The following is a 21,263-nucleotide window of genomic DNA, read 5'->3' on the forward strand; positions in this document are numbered from 1 at the left end:
TAGAATTTTGTTGAGGATTTTTGCATCTATGTTCATCAGTGATATTGGCCTGTAGTTTTCTTTCTTTGTGACATCCTTGTCTGGTTTTGGTATCAAGGTGATGGTGGCCTCGTAGAATGAGTTTGGGAGTGTTCCTCCCTCTGCTATATTTTGGAAGAGTTTGAGAAGGATAGGTGTTAGCTCTTCTCTAAAAGTTTGATAGAATTTGCCTGTGAAGCCATCTGGTCCCAGGCTTTTGTTTGTTGGAAAATTTTTAATCACAGTTTCAATTTCAGTGCTTGTGATTGGTCTGTTCATATTTTCTATTTCTTTCTGATTCAGTCTTGGCAGGTTGTGCTTTTCTAAGAATTTTTCCATTTCTTCCAGGTTGTCCATTTTCTTGGCATAGAGTTGCTTGTAGTAATCTCTCATTATCTTCTGTATTTCTGCAATGTCAGTTGTTACTTCTCCTTTTACATTTCTAATTCTATTGATTTGAGTCTTCTCCCTTTTTTTCTTGATGAGTCTGGCTAATGTTTTATCAATTTTGTTTACCTTCTCAAAGAACCAGCTTTTAGTTTTATTGAACTTTGCTATTGTTTCCTTCATTTCTTTTTTACTTATTTCTGGTCTGATCTTTATAATTTCTTTCCTTCTGCTAACTTTGGGGTTTTTTTGTTCTTGTTTCTCTAATTGCTTTAGGGGCAAGGTTAGGTTGTTTATTCGAGATGTATCCTGTTTCTTAAGGTAGGACTGTATTGCTACAAACTTCCCTCTTAGAACTGCTTTTGCTGCATCCCATAGGTTTTGGGTCATCGTGTTTCCATTGTCATTTGATTCTAGGTATTTTTTGATTTCCTCTTTGATTTCTTCAGTGATCACTTCGTTATTAAATAGTGTATAGTTTAGCCTCCATGTGTTTGTATTTTTTACAGAACTTTTCCTGTAATTGATATCTAGTCTCGTAGCATTGTGGTCGGAAAAAATACTTGATCCAATTTCAATTTTCTTAAATTTACCAAGGCTTGATTTGTGACCCAAGATATGATCTATCCTGCAGAATGTTCCATGAGCACTTGAGAAAAATGTGTATTCTGTTGTTTTTGGATGTAATGTCCTATAAATATCAATTAAATCCATCTTGTTCAATGTATCACTTAAAGCTTGTATTTCCTTATTTATTTTCTGTCTGGATGATATGTCCATTGGTATAAGTGGGGTGTTAAAGTTCCCCACTATTATTGTGTTTCTGTCGATTTCCTCTTTTATGGCTATTAGCATTTGCCTTATGTATTGAGGTGCTCCTATGTTGGGTGCATAAATATTTACAATTGTTATATCTTATTCTTGGATCGATCCCTTGATCATTAGGTAGTGTCCTTCTTTGTCTCTTCTAATAGTCTTTATTTTAAAGTCTATTTTGTCTGATATGAGAATTGCTACTCCAGCTTTCTTTTGGTTTCCATTTGCATGGAATATCTTTTTTTTTTTTTTTTGCTTGGGCCTCTCACTGCTGTGGCCTCTTCCGTTGTGGTGCACAGGCTCCGGACGTGCAGGCTCAGAGGCCATGGCTCACGGGCCCAGCCGCTCCGCGGCATGTGGGATCTTCCTGGACCGGGGCACGAACCCGCATCCCCTACATCGGCAGGCGGACTCTCAACCACTGCGCCACCAGGGAAGTCCTGCATGGAATATCTTTTTCCACCCCCTCACTTTCAGTCTGTATGTGTCTCTACGTCTGAAGTGGCTCTCTTGTAGACAGCATATATATGCGTCTTGTTTTTGTATCCATTCAGACAGTCTGTGTCTTTTGGTGGGAGCATTTAGTCCATTTACATCTAAGGTAATTATCGATATGTATGTTCCTATTCCCATTTTCTTAATTGTTTTGGGTTCGTTATTGTAGGTCTTTTCCTTCTCTTGTGTTTCTTGCCTAGAGAAGGTCCTTTAGCAGTTGTTGTAAAGCTGGTTTGGTGGTGCTGAACTCTCTCAGCTTTTGGTTGTCTGTAAAGGTTTTAATTTCTCCATCAAATCTGAATGAGATCCTTGCTGGGTAGAGTAATCTTGGTTGTAGGTTTTTCTCCTTCATCACTTTAAATATGTCCTGCCACTCCCTTCTGGCTTGCAGAGTTTCTGCTGAAAGATCAGCTGTTAACCTTATGGGGATTCCCTTGTGTGTTATTTGCTGTTTCTCCCTTGCTGCTTTTAATATGTTTTCTTTGTATTTAATTTTTGACAGTTTGATTAATATATCTTGGCGTGTTTCTCCTTGGAGTTATCCTGTATGGGACTCTCTGTGGTTCCTGGACTTGATTAACTATTTCCTTTCCCATACTAGGGAAGTTTTCAACTATAATCTCTTCAAATATTTTCTCAGTCCCTTTCTTTTTCTCTTCTTATCCTGGAACCCCTATAATTCGAATGTTGGTCTGTTTAATGGTGTCCCAGAGGTCTCTGAGACTGTCCTCAGTTCTTTTCATTCTTTTTTCTTTACTCTGCTCTGCAGTAGTTATTTCCATTATTTTATATTCCAGGTCACTTATCCGTTTTTCTGCCTCAGTTATTCTGCTATTGATCCCATCTACAGTATTTTTAATTTCATTTATTGTGTTGTTCATCGTTGCTTGTTTCATCTGTAGTTATTCTAGGTCCCTGTTAAATGTTTCTTGCATTTTCTCTATTTCCAAGATTTTGGATCATCTTTACTATCATTATTCTGCATTCTTTTTCAGGTAGACTGCCTATTTCCTCTTCATTTGTTAGGTCTGGTGGGTTTTATCTTGCTCCTTCATCTGCTGTGTGTTTTTCTGCCTTCTCATTTTGCTTATCTTACTGTGTTTGGGGTCTCCTTTTTGCAGGCTGCAGGTTCGTAGTTCCCGTTGTTTTTGGTGTCTGTCCCCAGTGGCTAAGGTTGGTTCAGTGGGTTGCGAAGGCTTCCTGGTGGAGGGGACTAGGGCCTGTGTTCTGGTGGATGAGGCTGGATCTTGTCTTTCTGGTGGGCAGGTCCACGTCTGGAGGTGTTTTGGGGGGTGTCTGTGGACTTATTATGATTTTAGGCAGCCTCTCTGCTAATGGGTGGGGTTGTGTTCCTGTCTTGCTAGTTGTTTGGCATAGGGTGTCCAGCACTGTAGCTTGCTGGTCGTTGAGTGAAGCTGGGTGCTGGTGTTAAGATGGAGATCTCTGGAAGATTTTCACTGTTTGATATTATGTGGAGCTGGGAGGTCTCTTGTGGACCAGTGTCCTGAAGTTGGCTCTCCCAACTCAGAGGCACAGCACTGACTCCTGGCTGCAGCACCAAGAGCCTTTCATCCACACGGCTCAGAATAAAAGGGAGAAAAAGTAGAAAGAAAGAAGAAAGAAAGAAAGAAAGAAAGAAAGAAAGAAAGAAAGAAAGAAAGAAAGAAAGAAAGAAAGAAAGAAAGGAAGGAAGGAAGGAAGGAAGGAAGGAAGGAAGGAAGGAAGGAAGGAAGGAGGGAGGGAGGGAGGGAAGGAAGGAGGGAGGGAGGGAGGGAGGGAAGAAAGAAAGAAAGAAGGAAAGAAAAAGAAAGAAAGGAAGGAAGGAGGGAGGGAAGGAAGAAAGAAAGAAAGAAAAGAAAGAAAGAAAGAGGGCAAGATAAAATAAAATAAAGTTATTAAAAGAAAAATAATTAAGAAAAAAATTTTTAAAGAAAAAAAAAGACAGATAGAACCCTAGGACAAATGGTTGACAGCAAAGTTATACAGACAAAATCTCACACAGAAGCATACACATATACACTCACAAAAAGAGCAAAAGGGGAAAAAATAATAAATCTTGCTCTCAAAGTTCACCTCCTCAATTTGGGATGATTCGTAGTCTATTCATGTATTCCACAGATGTAGGGTACATCAAGTTGATTGTGGAGCTTTAATCCGCAGCTTCTGAGACTGCTGGGAATGATTTCCCTTTCTCTTCTTTGTTCGCACAGCTCCCGGGGCTCAGCTTTGGATTTGGCCCCGCCTCTGCGTGTAGGTTGCCAGAGGCCGTCTGTTCTTCGCTCACACAGGACGGGGCTAAAGGAGTAGCTGCTTCGGGGACTCTGGCTCAATCAGGACGGCGGGGGGGAGGGGTGCAGATGTGGGGTGAGCCTGCGGTGGCAGAGGCCAGTGGGACGTTGCACCAGCCTGAGGCGTGCCTTGCATTCTCCCGGGAAAATTGTCCCTGGATCCCGGGACCCTGGCAGTGGCGGGCTGCACAGGCTCCCCGGAAGGGAGGTGTGGATAGTGACCTGTGCTCACACACAGGCTTCTTGGTGGCGGCAGCAGCAGCCTTAGCGTCTCATGTCCATCTCTGGGGTCCACGCTGTTAGCTGCGGCTCGTGCCCGATCTTGAGAGTATTGAGTCTTCTACCCATAAACATGGAGTTTATCTCCATTTATTTAGTTTTTTTATTCCTTTCATCAGAGTTTTGCAGTTTTCCTCATAAAGATCTTGTACATATTTTGTTAGATTTATACCTATTTCTTTTGGGGGGGTGATAATGTAAATAGTATTTTGTTCTTTTAAAACATTTTATTTATTTACTTATTTTTGGCTGCATTGGGTCTTCATTGCTGTGTGTGGGCTTTCTCTAGTTGTGGCGAGCAGGTGCTACTCTGTTGCGGTGCGTGGGCTTCTTATTGCAGTGGCTTCTCTTTGTTGCAGAGCATGGCTCTAGGGGTGCAGGCTTCAGTAGTTGTGGCACATGGGCTCAGTAGTTGTGGCATGCAGGCTCAGTAGTTATGGCTCATGGGCTGTAGAGCACAGGCTCAGTAGTTGTGGCACACAGGCTTAGTTGCTCCATGGCATGTGGGATCTTCCCAAACCAGGGCTTGAACCTGTGTCCCCTGCAATGGCAGGCAGATTCTTAACCACTATGCCACCAGGGAAGTCCAACAGTAGTTTGATTAATTAATTTCAAATTCTACTAGTTCATTGTTGTTATATAGGGACATGATTGACTTTTGTATATTAACCATATATCCTGAAACCCTGATGTAATTGCTTATTAGTTCCAGGAGTTTTGTTAATTATTTATGACTTTTTACATATACAATCTTGTCATCTGTGAACAAAGACAGTTTTATTTCTTCTTTCTAATTCAATATGTCTTTTGTTTCCTTTTCTTTTCCCTCAGACTTTGTTTATCTCTGAATGTCTCCCTCAATTTTGAAGGGCAGTTTTGTCAGATAAGGAATTCTCAGTGGATGGGGATTTTTCCCCCCAGCACTTTGAATATATCAGTCTACTGGCTTCTGGCCTCTGAGAAACTGCCTGATACATTTACTAAGGACTTCTTGTATGTGATGAGTCTCTTCTCTCCTGCTGCTTTCAGGATTCTCTCTTTGTCTTTGGTTTTCAACAGTTTAATTAGTGTCTTAATGTGAGTCTCTTTGGGTTTATCCTACTTCAAGTTCATTAAGCTTATTAGATTTGTAGATTCATGTATTTCATCAAATTGGGAGCCAGTATTCTTTCAAATATTCTTCCTGCCCCCTTTTTCCTCTTTTCCTTCTGAGATTCCCACAATGTGTGTATTGGGCTAGTTCATGTGTCCTACAGATCCCTTAGACACTACTAGTTTTTTCTTCTTTCTTTCTGTTCCTCAGACTTGATAATTCAAATTGTTCCATCTTTAAGTTTACTGATTCTTTCCTCTTTCTTCTGTTTGATGAAATCTGCTTTTGAACCTTCTGGTGTATTTTTCATTTTAGTTATTGTATTTTCAGCTCCAGAATTCCTTTCTGGGTCCTTTGTATAATTTCTATCTCTACTGATAATCTTGTTTTCTTCATACATTGTTTTGCTATCTTTGTCTATATCTTCCTTTATTTAGCTCTTTGAGTATCCTTAAAACAGCTGTTTTAAAGACTTCATTTTGAAAGAATGGAACCCAGGCTTCATCAGGTGCATTTTCTGTCAATTAATTTTGTTCCTTCAAATGGCCCATACTTTCTTATTTCTTTGTAAGCCTTGTGATTTTTTTGTTGAACAATGAAGATTTGAATCTTATAAAGTGGTAACTCTGGAAATCAAATTCTCCCTCTTCCCCAGGGTTTGCTGTTTTTTTTTTCAGCTATTGTAGGCTGCTTCTGTGCTGGGATAAGCCTGAGGTAAAAGCTTAAAGTCCCCTTAGGTTTTTTTCCACATTTTTCCTTGGGCATGGGTGGTAATTTTCTAAATTTCCCTCATTAGTGGTTGTTTTGGGGAAAAAAAAAAAAAGACATTCAGACAGTGGGGATGAAACAAAGGCTACCAGACTCTGTGTCTGAACCTTATTGACCAGAGGCAGTTAGCAGTCAACACAGAACTCCAATATTTGGAGGACAAGGTCCTTATTGCCTACATTGGATCCAGCAAGCCACACCAGAGGTGTGGGTTGCCATCTTCCCAAATGCCTGTCGCAGGGCTGGGGCAGTGGGAGATGGCCACTACTACACCAAAGGCTGACATCAACGAATATTAACAATTTACCAGACACGCTTTCCCCTGGAAGCTTTAAGTGTTCAGATAGACTGTAGAGTTCCAAAATAGTCAATGCAGACAGTTTCTGCTGATACAGTTGTTGTCCAAGTGGTGAGACAGATTCCTGTTCCTTCCCATTCTGCCATCTTCCTGACATTACTCTCCTTAGTGGTTATTTTTTTAATGTAATTTTTTTTATTGTATTTTGACATGTCATCATTTAAAAGTCCGCATAACTCAGTTAATCAGTTTTTCCAAATGACCAATTCATGATGTTACAAATGCATGCATAGACAAAAAGAGCCATTCAAATTGGAAGAAGTCCAATGGCTTTTAATGTAACAGAGTATGAAAAATTCACTGAGCAGAAGAAGGTCACTTATATATGGTTTAGATTCTACACTGCAACTAACTTTTAAAAAATTACCACTTGTTCAGCTTTGGTATAATATCAAAGAAGAATACCTACAATTATCTGAAAAGGCTATTAAAATACTCCTCCCTTTCTTGGATTTTATTCCTCTACAACAACAATAAAAAAACAAATTATAAGATTGAATATAGAAACATATGAGAATCCAGTTATCTCATATAAAGCAAAAACATTAAACAAATATGCAAAACTTTAAAACCATGCCACTCTATTCAGGAATTTTTTTGTTTTGAAAAATGTAATTATATTTCATAAAAATATGTCATTTATGTTAATATGTAATATGTTTATTATTATTTTAAATGAATAAATATTTAATTGTTTTCAGTTTTACTTTTAAACTCAATTCAGTTTAATTTTTTATTTTTAAATTATATAACTCCCATAAACAAAAGCTCTATGAGGTCCTCAATAACTAAAAGGATAAAGAGGTCCTTAGACAAAAAAGTTTGAAAATTATTTCACTAAACCATATCACTTTTGATGCTTAAAATTCATTACAAACAGAATGAGCCGTGGATCTGAATTCATACCTAGATCCATCATAGAATTCTATGTTCATTGAAAATATCTTTCAAAATGAAAAAAAAGAAACCTTTTCCTGATAAACAAAAGCTAACAGAATTCATTGCCAACAGACCTGCGCAAGAAATGAAGAGCATTGTAAATGGTAAAAATGAGAATACATTTAAAATTCCTTTTTTTTCATGTTAATTGTTTTAAAAGATAATTGTCTAAAGAAAAATAATAACAAAATATAGCAGAAAGGACAGTAGGAAAAGGAACTTTACTGCAGTACGGTTCTTATCCTATACGTGTAATGATATATTACTTGAAAATAGATTACATTTTAAAACGTATATTATAAACCCTAGAAGACCAGTAAAAAATAAGAGATACAACAAGAAGACAATAGTAGAGATAAAATAGAATCATTACAAAAACTAAGCTGATCAAAAAGAAAGTAGGAGAAAAGAACAAAGAACAGATGAGACAGACTTTAAAACACTACCAGCACTGACATTAATGTAGACGGTCAAAGATATGACTGCTTACAGTGGGGGAGGCAGGGTATGCAGAGGGTATGGGGAGCTCTGTGTACCTCCCACTCAAGTCTGCTGTGTAGCTACAACTCCTCTAAAAGACAAGCTGGCGAACAAAATCCACCCCTCATTATTGTAACTACATACTTGCCTGTCATCTCTGAATTAAGCTCCAGAAAGGCAGGGACTGTACCTGCCTTGTTCCCTGCTACATATCAGTGTAACATTTTTCACCATTATCTACTGATCTCTAAATATACTGCTCTGATAAAAATAAATAAATAAAAGAAAAAAACTCTAAAAATGGCTTAGAATACAAAATAACTATTCGTATATAATAGGTGTGCAAGAAGAACATATACACAGTTTATCTTTTAAGGAAAATATATCTAATGAGAACAAAATGTAAAAGAAACAAATTAACATCCCTGCAAAGACATACTTGGAGATTTTCAGATCATGATACACTCTCTAGCTTTTCTTTGAATGAAACTAACTAATCCTTCCCTTAACCAGTCAAAAAACACTTTTTCCTAAAGTTCATTTTCCAATTAGAAAGCTGATCAGATAATTATTCTGAAAATATTTATACAAACACAAGATAGGTTAGGTTTTCACTGAGGTAAATAATACTCTTTCTTTTTTAAATTAAAAACTAAAAGACAAACCACTTACTGCTAATAACTAGCTAATCTAAATTATTTCCTCCCAAAGGAAAAATTCCAAAATATTAATGTGTTTTATTTCCATATCCTATACGTAGTTTTGAGTAGATTGTTTAGCATATTAACTCACTAAGAACCTACTATGCTATGAAAAATCTGGAATCTTTCCAAAGATAATAACTTTAATAGATCTAATTTTTTTTTTTTTTTTTTTTTGCGGTACGCGGGCCTGTCACTGTTGTGGCCTCTCCTGTTGCGGAGCACAGGCTCCAGACGCACAGGCTCAGCGGCCATGGCTCACGGGCCCAGCCGCTCCGCAGCATGTGGGATCTTCCCAGACCGGGGCACGAACCCGTGTCCCCTGCATCGGCAGGCGGACTCCCAACCACTGCGCCACCAGGGAAGCCCGACCTAAATATTTTTAATCGAAGAGTACACATTTGTGAAAATTACTTTAAAAGGAAAAAAAAAAAACCTGTCCTACTGAATTATTCCTTAATATACTTATTGTAAAACTGTCCCATTTATTTCCCCTTCTTTGGCTTCTTTTTACTATTTTGTTGTTCTATTAATTTGCTAACATATTAATTCTTAAATGTTCCCAAATATCTAACTAGCAACTGTTTTCAACAAATTTAAAATCAAGAACAAAGCAATATTTGACAAATACGGTACCTGACAGAGGATGTTCTTGGCCCATGATCTCTGGAATCCATTACCCAACCAACATGACACTCTAGAGGGGGATTTGTACTATGTCTTGTTTTTCTCTTTCTTGGACTCTAAGGAAAAAGAAGTCAAACGTTCCAATTACCTTCAGTAGTGTGAACCTCACAAGTAAATTAAAAAAACCCTCTGACTGTAAACCAACTCAAACATTTTCATATGGTGGGTGACACATTATGAAATCATATGAAGTCACAAAACTCAAATATGTCACATACAAGTTACAAAACTTCACAAGACCCTTTGCTAGGTTTCAACACAAGGATTAAAAAAAATACAACTTAGAATGATTCCTCATTACACCTTCTGATTGTCTTTAATTAACACTATCCATTGTAAAGAAGTTATTCCTTAACCTAAGAAGACATCGCTATGGTAAAATACCATTTTTTAATGAATTCTTGCAGTCTAAAATATACATTATTTTTATTGTTATAGAAACTAAAAAAGTATCATTTTGTAATGTTGAAGTATACAAATGGCAGGCTTTATATTCCTGGTGTTTTGTGTACCTTTACATCAATGGCTTTGGGTTCTTTAACAACAGGATAAAATCTTGGTGTTTTGTTTGGATCTTGTAATCTAGGTGTTCGAGGTGTTTTGGGTGTCCTTGCAGGATAAATTCTAGGAGATTCTGGAACTACTGTGGGTAATGAACGGGCCATTGTTGCTGAAGACATTTTTGAAACATCAAACAACTTCTGAGCTAATTCATCAGTCAAATCTGCAAAATAAAAAGCTGTTAAAAGGATTTAGGTGCTAGAAAAATATTTTACTTTGGGAACAAGGATAATTCTGAAATTCTCTACTCTCAGAGGATTTTTTCATCAGAAATATTTCAAATACATAAGAAAGAATTTTTTAAAACCACTCGTCTACACACCACCTACCCTATTAAATTTTAATTTTGCTTTATTTCTGACTTTTTTTTAAAGAAAAATATGCTAAAGACCACTGTGTAACCTTTCCTAATCCCATTTTGCTTTTCCTCCTCAGAGATAACCAGGCTCTTAAATTTGGTATTTTTATCTATTATTGTATATATATAATAATATTATTTTGCATAATTAACTTTATATAAGTGGCATCCCACTATATTATTATTTTGCAGGCTTTTTCAGTCAGTATTTTGTTTGTGACAATTATTCAGGTCTATCCATATGGCTTTGGCTTATTCATTTTCATTGCAGAATATCATACTGTTATACACATATCAAAATTTATTCATTCTCCTGAAGACATCTGTGTTACTTTCAAAGTTTTGGTATAATCAATAATGCTGCAATGAACATTGTTGAACATGTATCTTTATATAGGTGTGAGCATTTCTCTAGGGTTTATAACTGAAATGGAAATGCTGAGTCAAATGGCATGTGCATCTTCTGACTTACTAAATACTGATTGTCAACCTGCTTTCTACAGTGGTTTCACCAACTTATACTTCCAGCAGCAGCTTGTAAATATCCCAACACTTTAACATCCTGCTCAAGGCTGGGTTTTGTGTAAACTTTAAAAAATTTTTCCACCTCATGGGATTTAAAAGGTATTTGCATTTCTTTGGTTATTAGAGAAGTTGAGCATATTTTCATATAGTCATCACTCAGTTTTCCCTTTCATGAGCTTGCCATTTATATCCTTTTGACTATTTTTCTATTGGGTTGTTTTACTTAGTTTGTGAAAATCTTAAGATAAAATACTAAGTAAGCAAGCAGATGAATCAAGTAGTACTGTCAAAAATGCAGGCTCTATTTCTATGTGGTTTTTCTTCAGACTTATCAACTTCTTTTGATTCATACAATAACCTTTTGTTCACCTGACAGATATTATTGAGTACCTACTACTATATGCCAAGTACTATTCTAGAGGCAAGTTTGTAAACTCAAAAAGTGAACTTACCACTCTAAGACCTAGTCTCTCTGTCTTGACATTTTCCCTCCTAATCCATTTTCTTTACTGTTGCCAGAATGATTATTCTGAGGAGCAAATTAGGTCATTTCACATTTCTACTTAAAAATTTTCAGCATTTCCCTGTTGCCTATAGGAGAAGTATAGGCTCTTTATCATGGCATATAATACTTTCCTGATTTTGCCTCATCTATTGTCATTCTCCACTTCAATCTTGGTGCCCCAAATAGCAACCTACTTGTTGTTCCTGTTTTCTGGCTTCATATCTTTTCATACGCTTTTTCCTCTATCTAAAAGTCCCTTTCCTTCATCTTTTTACACCCAGTTAGACTCATATCCTTCCTTTAATACCCAGGATGTTACTTTCCCTGGGAATGCATAGCATTCCTTAAACATCTGCCAACAGAATTAATCAGTTCTTCTTTTGTACTACCTCTGCATTTTATCCATTTATTTTTAGATTTATTAAATTAAAATTTATTTTCTTACATATCATTCCATTAAATGCTAACAGTAAGTCTCAGTGCTTCCCTGAAAGCAAGGGCCAAAATCTAACATGTATACCAGGCTGTACAACTGTGACTAGAAAAAAGTATATCCCCACCCAATGACTGATAAACTTAACTGAATTGTGTTAATGCTGTTTTTCTGTATAGCAAAAAGATATACAATCTCAGGAGTTAAAAGTAGGAGCATACAATGAAAATTATGGTAAATCCAGTGCCCTTGTAAAAGAAATATTCAAAGATCTAGGAGCAGTAACAACCCAGTAAGCAAGCTTCCTAGCATCTAGATTATGGTCTCTAAATTCCATTTCCCACTGATCCAGTCTCCTTAAAAAAAACAAACAAACAAAAAAACAGTCTGAAGCACAAAGTATTATACAAGCCTAGGAAATTTTGAGCCAGAAAGCAATGAAGTTAAAAATGAAAATATAAGCATAGTTCATGAAAACATAGCAGCAAACTTTAGGGGACATCACCAGTGAAAACAATGACTGAACTGGATTAAGCACATCAAATAAATAAACCCCAAGAGAGTTCATAATGATACTTTAAAACTTAATCATATCTCTGGGTTGCTAGGGCACCGACTCATTATTCTGAAAATAATAAATTGAATACAAAGAAATAAACAAGAATTTATCCTTCCTTTCTTGTAAAAATTGAATTCCAGAGTAAACAAAGAATTTATTTAAAAAAATTCTTCCTTATAGAATTCTAGGTTAAGAAATACAGAAGAAATAATAGAATTGGAAGGTGAATATTTTGCAACTCTAAGGAAATAGAGGACCAGGGGAATATTCATCAGTAGCTGCTAAAAGCATTTGGTAAAACGTTGAGGAGAGATTTCACGAGTCATGAAAGAAATAACTGATATACTGACTTAATTAAAATGAAAACCTTACGCTTTGCGAACAACACTGTCAAGAGAACGAAAAGACAAGCCACAGAATGGCAGAAAGTATTTGCAAAAGACACATCTGATAAAGGACTATTATCCAAGATATACAAAGAACTTTTAAAACTCATCAATTAAAAAAACAAAACAAAACAAAACCTGATTAGAAAATGGGCCAAAGACCTAACAGACACTTCACCAAAGAAGAAATACAAATGGCAAATAACACATGAAGATACTCCACATTAGATATCATCAGGGAATTGCAAAGTAAGACGACAATGAGATTCTACTACACACCTATCAGATTGGCCAAAATCCAGAACACTGACAACACTAATACATGCTGGTGAGAATGTGAAGTAACAGGAACTCTCATGCATTGGTGGTAGGAATGTAAAATGGTACAGCCACCTTGGAAGACAGTTTGGAAGTTTCTTACAAAACTAAACATACTCTTATCATACAATCTAGCAGTTGCCCTCCTTGGTACTTACCCAAAGGAGCTGAAAACTTATGTCCACACAAAAACCTGCTCATGGATGTTTAAAGCAGCTTTATTCATAACTGCCAAAACTTGGAAGCTACCGGGATAGCCTTCAGTAGCTGAATGGATAAATAAACTGTCACATACCCAGATGATGGAACATTATTCAGTGGTAAAAAGAAACGAGCTATCAAACCATGAAAAGACATGAAGGAACCTTAAAAGCCTATTACTAAGTGAAGGGATCCAATCTGAAAAGGCTACACACTGGGTGATTCCAACTATTCAATGTTCTGGAAAAGGAAAACTATGGAGATGATAAAAAGACCAGTTGTTTCTAGGGGCTGAGGGGAGGGAGAGATGAACAGGTGGAACACAGAGGATTTTTAGGGCTGTGAAAATACTATGTTTGATACTATAATGATGGCTACATCTCATTATACATTTATACAAACCTGTAGAATGTACGCCAGGAGTAAACGCTAATGGAACTATGGACTTTTGGTGACTACAATGTGTCAGTGTAGGCTCATCAATTGTAACAAATGTACCACTCTGATGTGGGATGTTGCTATAAAGAGGCAACATCTTTCACCAGAGGGGTGACAGCTATGCAAATTGGGATCAGGGAGTAAATGGGAAATCTCTGTACCTTCCTCTTAATTTTGCTATGAGCCTAAAACTGCTCTAGAAAAAAAGCCTTTAAAAAAAAAAAGGTAAAGGGAAACTTTATGATGAATGGATCAGACTGATAGCATCTAAACCCAATGACCAGTCATAACATCACTAAAAGTGAGCCTGAAAGACATCATATGATGCAATGGGAAGTAAACAACTCCTCCTAAGAAATAGTCTTGCTATCAGAAATATAAAAATCCTGAATATACTAACTGTTCTATATCTAAATACCAGTTCACAGGAAATAGAGGAGATAAAGGGACATATGATGTGAAGATACAATCAGATAAATCTAGATAATAAGAAATTGCGAGCACGTGTTCGAGCAGCAAGCTTCCACTGGAGTTTCTTGAGGATGCAAACCGAGACGGAGGCACAGAGTCCCTTGGCCGAGGCCGGCTTCACCCAGGTCACCCGAAAAGGTGGCCGGCGGGCGAAGAAACGGCAGGCTGAGCAGCTGTCCGCACCGGAGGAGGGCGGGGACGCGTCCCGCATGGACACCGAGGAGGCCCGGCCTGCCAAGAGGCCCGTCTTCCCGCCCCTCTCCGGGGACGGGTTTCTGGGTGGGAAAGAAGAAACCAGAAAAATTCCAGTTCCAGCTAACAGATATACTCCCTTAAAAGAGAACTGGATGAAGATATTTACACCTATTGTGGAGCATTTGGGACTTCAGATACGCTTTAACTTGAAATCGAGGAATATAGAAATCAGGACTTGTAAAGAAACCAAAGATGTTAGCGCTCTGACAAAAGCAGCTGATTTTGTGAAAGCCTTTCTTCTTGGGTTTCAGGTAGAGGACGCACTTGCCCTCATTAGGTTGGATGACCTCTTCCTAGAGTCTTTTGAAATTACAGATGTTAAGCCCTTAAAGGGAGACCACCTGTCGAGGGCAATAGGAAGAATCGCTGGCAAAGGAGGAAAAACCAAATTCACCATCGAGAACGTAACACGGACGCGGATAGTTCTGGCTGATGTGAAAGTTCACATCCTTGGTTCTTTCCAAAACATCAAGATGGCAAGAACTGCTATCTGCAACCTCATCCTGGGAAATCCTCCATCAAAGGTTTATGGCAATATCCGTGCTGTGGCTAGCAGAGCGGCAGACCGATTCTGATTTCAAATCAGAGACTTTTTACCTTGTCTTTGAATTCTAGAGAAAATGCCTTTCCCCTCTACAAGTGGTCACCAGACACCATGTGAAGAACTTATCAGTCGTGGATACCATTATTTATACTAGCACATTAAGTATAATTTATTTTTTCCGTTTTAAATCACATATCGATTTGCATAGTTTATAATCCTCTCATTTGGAGGGAAACTTATTTAAAAAAACAGTTCTATATTAGTTTCCAAGTTTTTTGTTTATAAATTTATAAAAAGTTATTTCTTCTCTATGAGTTGTAATTAAAAGAATTATCTCAGAAAACCTCTCTTGACTTGTGACCCTTAATACTGGATGGTGTGTGAATATTTTAGACCCAGGTCATAGCAGCAGTTTGGATATACTCTGTGGACCAAGGAAGGCTAATATTTGTACCTATTTTTGCAGTTTGTAAAATTAAAGATTACATCACAAGGTTGATGTGAGGAAGGAGTTTTATTTTTTAAATAAGTGTTTAATGAAAGCAGTCAGACCTTACCAGTGTTTGGGTGTACTTCTTCTAAGTAGTAAAGGTGAAATATGATAAAAGAATATTTTTACCCCTAAGAAAACTACTATATTCTGCAAATGTAATAGATTGTTTTAACAGGTGTCTGCCTAAATGTTCTGATTTATATTATGCATTTTTTTAATGAAAGGAACCTACTTCATTAAAAAAAAAAAAAAGAAATTGCATCACAAAGTAATGACTTTCTTCAACAAATCACTGGCATGGAAAAACAAGAGAAGAGGAATGATTATAGATTAAAAGTGACTTAATGGTCTTATCAATCAAATGCAACATGTGCATCTTGCTTGGTCCTGATTCAAACAACAAATTAGAAAAAGATATATTTCAGACAATCAGGAACAACAAACATAAACTGGGTAGTAGATGATATTAAGGAATTATTTCTAATTTTATGTGAAATAATGGTACCATGAAAATTTATATATATATATAAATTTGCAATATACAATGAAATATTTACAGAATAAATAATATGGTGTTTGAGATTCGATATGCAATACCAGAAACAGATGAGGAACAAGGTACAGATGAAAAAAGAATGTCAAACTATTAACAATTGTTGAAATTAGGTGAGATGGGTACATGGGGGTCCATTAGACAGTTTTCTCTGCTTTTATTTTTATCTGAACATTTCCATATTAAAAAGTTACATTTTATTTCAGTTTTATATTTATTTTATTCCAGGTGTAATTCAGTGTGAATTTTACCCACCAAGAAGAGTCCAGATATACCAATTTTGTGATGATTAAGATCTATAGAGTACTTTTGTTATCTCAAAAGAAACATTTTACAAAATTTGCATAGCATACCATATACCAATTTATATTTTGACAGGGAATTCCCTGGTGGTCCAGTGGGTAAGACTCTGCGCTCCCAAAGGAGGGGGCTCTTGTTCAGTCCCTGGTCAGGGAACTAGATCCCGCATGCATGCCACAACTAAGAAGCCTGCCGGCCACAACTAACACCTGGCACAGCCAAAATAACTAACTAAATAAATATTAAAAAATGATAATATTTTGACAAAAAAGTATCAAAAATAGTTAACACAATTTCAAGTACATAAAATATAGTAGATATAAAAATTAAATTACTAGAAAAATAGGTAGTTAGGAAATAAGAATACATTAAAAAAAATTTTTTTTGGTTGCATTGGGTCTTAGTTGAGGCAGGTGGGCTCCTTATTTGCGGCTCAAGGGCTCCTTAGTTGTGGCATGTGAACTCTTAGTTGCAGCATGAATGTGTGATCTAGTTACCAGATCAGGGATGGAGACTGGGCTCCCTGCATTGGGAGCACCAAGTCTTAACCACTGCGCCACCAGGGAAGTCCCTGAAGTTGTTTTTTATCAAATATAAGCCTGGGATGATACATGAATATCATCTAGATATTATAACTTCTTTTTATCAAAATCATGGGCCATCTCTTGTACATGAATGTTCAAAATAGCATTTTTCATAATAGCCAAAACCAAAACCAAAAAATCCAAATATCCATCAACTTCCAAATGGATAAACCAAATGAAGTATGTCCATGCTATAGAACACTACCTCACAAAAAGGAGTGAAGTACAAATATAAGCAACAACATAGATTAATCTCAAAAATATTATATTAATTGAAAGAAGCCAGACACATTGACTACATATCATATGATCCCATTTACATGAAATTTCTAGGAAGTGCAGAAACATACAGACAGAAAGCAGGTCACTGGTTACCTCAGACTGAAACTGAGTGCTGAAATTGACTGCAAATGATCGTGGGGGAACTTTTATTGTTATGGAATTTAAAAAATGAATTGTGGAACTGGTGTACAACTATACAAATTTACTGAAATTAATCAAACTATACACTTAAAGTGAGTTAATTTTATGTAAATTATACCTCAAAAAAGCTTTAAAACACAAAAGACCAGGCCATCTGCTCTTCAGGGAACCTCAATTGTGATTGACTACCATACAGTTTCTGCTAAAAGTTTATCAGAGAAGACTGATATGTCAGAGGATTAGGCTAAAGCACTGATTTTCAAAGTGTAGTCCCAACCAGTGGTACAGGATAATCAGGATAATCTGGGAACTTGTTAAAAATGCATATTCTCAGGTCTTACCTCAACTTACTAAATCAAGAAACTCTGGGTACAGAGTTCCTTGATTTTACAAGCTTTCCAGGTGAATCTGATACTTGCCAAAGTTTAAGAACCACTGGACTGAGAGGGGTGTGCTAACTATTTTGCTACTTAAGATTTTCCAAATGTTATTCCACCAAATCATTGCACACCTGCATACCTGGACCATATGAACCTTATCCACGGTCCCCATTGTCTTTATAGACAGGAATTGCCTTTATAAAAACAGAACTTGGGCTTCCCTGGTGGTGCAGTGGTTGAGAATCTGCCTGCCAATGCAGGGGACACAGGTTCGAGCCCTGGTCTGGGAAGATCCCACATGCCGCAGAGCAACTAGGCCCGTGAGCCACAACTACTGAGCCTGCGCGTCTGGAGCCCATGCTCCACAACAAGAGAGGCCGTGATAGTGAGAGGCCCGCGCACCACGATGAAGAGTGGTCCCCGCTTGCCACAACTGGAGAAAGCCCTCGCACAGAAACGAAGACGCAACACAGCCATAAATAAATAAATAAATAAATAAATAAATAAATAAATAAATAAGAATTTCCTTTTTAAAAAAAAAAACAAAACAGAACTTAATATTATGCTGTTGGTGTTCACTGAAGGCTGATAATAACAAATGCTACACGAGGACTGACATTCTATTTTTTTATGTAAATAAAATGTCACTGAAGCAGGACTCAGCAAATATTTTTCTGTAAATGCCAGATAGTAATTTTTTTTCACTTTTCAGGTCATAAAGTCTCTGTTAAAACTACTCAACTCTGCCATTGTAGTACAGGTATAGACTATATGTAAATGAAAGGTATGGCCAAATTAGACCATGGCAGGCCAGTTTGGGCCTATGGGTTAATAAATTTGCCAACCACTGAAACTGGATTTACACTTTGCCTGCAAAAAGTCATTATAACTATATTTCATGTATTCGATAAGGTAGAGGAAAGTATGAACACATCAAAAAGAGATACAGACAATAAAAAAAAGAATCCAATCCAACTTCTAGAGAAGAAAAATACAACAGCTGAGATCTTTCAAAAATACACCAGATGGGTTTAAAAATAGATTAGACATTGCAGAATAAAAGACTAATTAACCTGAAAGCATAGGAGTAGAAATTGCCCAAAACAAAACACAGAGGAAAAAAAAGACTGAAAAAAGACTGAAGAAAAAGAAGGCATTAGTGAGCTATGTGACTTCATGTAGATTAATATACATGTAACTGGAATCTTAAAGGAAAGACTTAAAAGTACATTAAAAATTATTAATTTTTAAAAATTTAAACTGTTAATTTAAAATATGGCTAAAAATTTTTCCAAAGTTGATTAAAAATATGTAAACACGTAGATTAAAAAAAAAACTCAATAAGCCTGGAAGAAAATCACATCAAGACAATCACAATTAAACTTCTTCCAACAGGTGATAAGGAGAAGTAGTAAAAGCAACCAGAATCAATAACATTTATCCAATCTGAACGACAGAGCAAAAAAACAATTGGAAAAAAACTAATCAAGCCTCAGGAATCTGTGGAACAACAATATGTCCTTGAGAGGACAGAAAATGCAGAACCAAAAAAACTTTTGAAGAAATAATAGTTTAAAACTTTCCTAGTTTGGCTAAAGGCATGAACCTACACATTCAAGAAACAGAGAGAAGCCCATCAAGGATTAATCCAGAGAAATCCATGGTCAGACACATCACACTCTAATTGCTAAAAACTTAAGACAAATAAAAATTCTTGAAAGTAGCTAGAGAAAAAGAACTCAATACAAGTAAGGGAACAATCTGAATTACTACAAAATTTTTAAATCAGAAACTATGGAGGACAGAAAGAAGTGGCCTGACAGTTTTAAGTGCTGAAAGAAAAGAACTGTCATTCCAGAATTCCGTATCTAAGGAAACATCCTTTGGGAATGAAGGTGAAATAAACACACCATCATCAGATGAAGGAAAACTAAGGTAAATAAACCATAGTCAGCAGAATTTCTCTCAAAGAATTGCTAAAGAAAGTACCTCAGAAGAAAAGGATATCAGAAAGAAACTTGGAACATCATAAATACAGGAAGAGCAAGAGAATGGTAAAAGTATAATATAGATAACAGACTATTATCCTTTTAAGTTCTTTAAAACATACTTGATAGTTAAAAGTAAAAAATATAACACTGATAGGATTTTCAATTTATTTTCAAGACTATACCACAAAGAAACTTATATGTAAGTAAAATTTCTATGTTCCTATTGAAGTAGTAAAATATTGATTCTAAATAAAATGAAAAGTTAAGTGTATCTAGAGCAACCTAATCCCTCGAGGAACTACTAAAAAAATAATTACACAAAAAAGGCATATATGGCCAAACTCACCCTAGATAAATTAAAATGTAATTAAAAAAATTACATAGACAGTTTTCCCTTGAACAACATGGGGTTAAATTTTGCAGGTCAGCTTATAAGCAGATTTTTTTTTCAATAAATATAGGACATGTATTTTCATTTTAAAGATCTTTAAATTAACTAAGTGTGGGAAAAGTTTGTGTTCAATTAGAGATCACAGTATGTAGAATCAAAAGAACTAGGGTTTGAGTCCTGATCCTATTCAAACTGTTGCAGCTTCTTATCCTTGGGTGAGTCATTTATCAATTCCTTGTTTTTGAGGGAGAGATAGCAGTATTTTTGACTATGTGGGGGGGTCAGCACCCATAACCCCCTAGACGTTCAAGGGTCAACTGTAACCCAAACAGGGCAGAGAAAGGGAAACAAAGAAACAAAATCTGAATCCAAACATAGGAATAATTACATTAAATGTAAACAATCTAAACACACCAATTAAAAGACAGATTTTCAGACTGAATTTAACAAAAAGACCAGTCTATATGCTGTCTATAACAAGCTCACTTCAAATATAATGAAATAAGTAGCTTAAAAGTAAAGGGATGAAAAAACACACACCACATACCATACAAAGAGTAATCAAGAAAAAGCTGGAATGGCTATATCAAAATTAGATAAACGAGATTTCAGAGCAAATAAAATGAACAGGAATAAAGAAGGCAGTATAAACTGATATAAAGGTCAAATCCTAAGAAGACACAATAAACCTAAGGGTGTAGTACACCTAGTAAAAAGAGCTTCAAAATAAATGAAGAAAAAACTGACAGAAATTAAAGGAAAAACAGACAAATCTGCAATTACAGTTGGAGACTTAAACACTTTTCTCTCACTAATAGAGCTAGCAGCCAAAAGAAAATTAGCAAGGGAATAGAACTTACAAACACAATCAACTAACTGACCCTAATAAGAATTTGTAGATACTCCACTCAAAAACAGCAGAATAGGGCTTCCCTGGTGGCACAGTGGTTGAGAGTCCGCCTGCCGATGCAGGGGACACGGGTTCGTGCCCCGGTCCGGGAAGATCCCACATGCCGCGGAGCGGCTGCGGCCGTGAGCCATGGCCGCTGGGCCTGCACGTCCGGAGCCTGTACTCCGCGACAGGAGGGGCCACAGCAGTGAGAGGCCCGCGTACCGCAAAACAAAAAACGAAAAACAATAAAACCACAGCAGAATAAATATTCTTGTCAAAGCACATGGAACATTCACTAAGACAGACAATACTGTGTGTCATAAATTAGACCTTGACAAATTTAAAAGAACTGAATCATGCAAAGTATGTTCTCTGACCATAATGGAATGACAC

The 21,263-nt window shown here is 36.6% G+C and overlaps 1 protein-coding gene and 1 pseudogene across 4 annotated transcripts in view; one reads left to right on the forward strand and one right to left on the reverse strand.

The window, feature by feature from the left end:
- The window catches only part of LARP1B (La ribonucleoprotein 1B), a 130,722-nt gene that overhangs the window by 20,828 nt on the left and 88,631 nt on the right, over positions 1-21,263 (reverse strand). For 2 of the 4 annotated variants that reach the window (XM_067735094.1, XM_067735097.1), the window contains 2 exons: positions 9,822-10,033; positions 9,259-9,365 (listed from right to left, as the gene is read on the reverse strand). In XM_067735094.1, coding sequence (XP_067591195.1) covers positions 9,259-9,365; positions 9,822-10,033 — 319 coding nt within the window. Of the gene's footprint in view, positions 1-9,258; positions 9,366-9,821; positions 10,049-21,263 lie in introns of all 4 variants that reach the window. The other 2 variants (XM_067735095.1, XM_067735096.1) reach the window with 1 other exon arrangement.
- LOC137223412 (RNA-binding protein PNO1 pseudogene) lies at positions 14,099-15,356 on the forward strand (annotated as a pseudogene).

This window comes from Pseudorca crassidens, chromosome 4 (genome assembly GCF_039906515.1).
Source record: "Pseudorca crassidens isolate mPseCra1 chromosome 4, mPseCra1.hap1, whole genome shotgun sequence".
Classification (NCBI taxonomy): Eukaryota; Metazoa; Chordata; class Mammalia; order Artiodactyla; family Delphinidae; genus Pseudorca; species Pseudorca crassidens.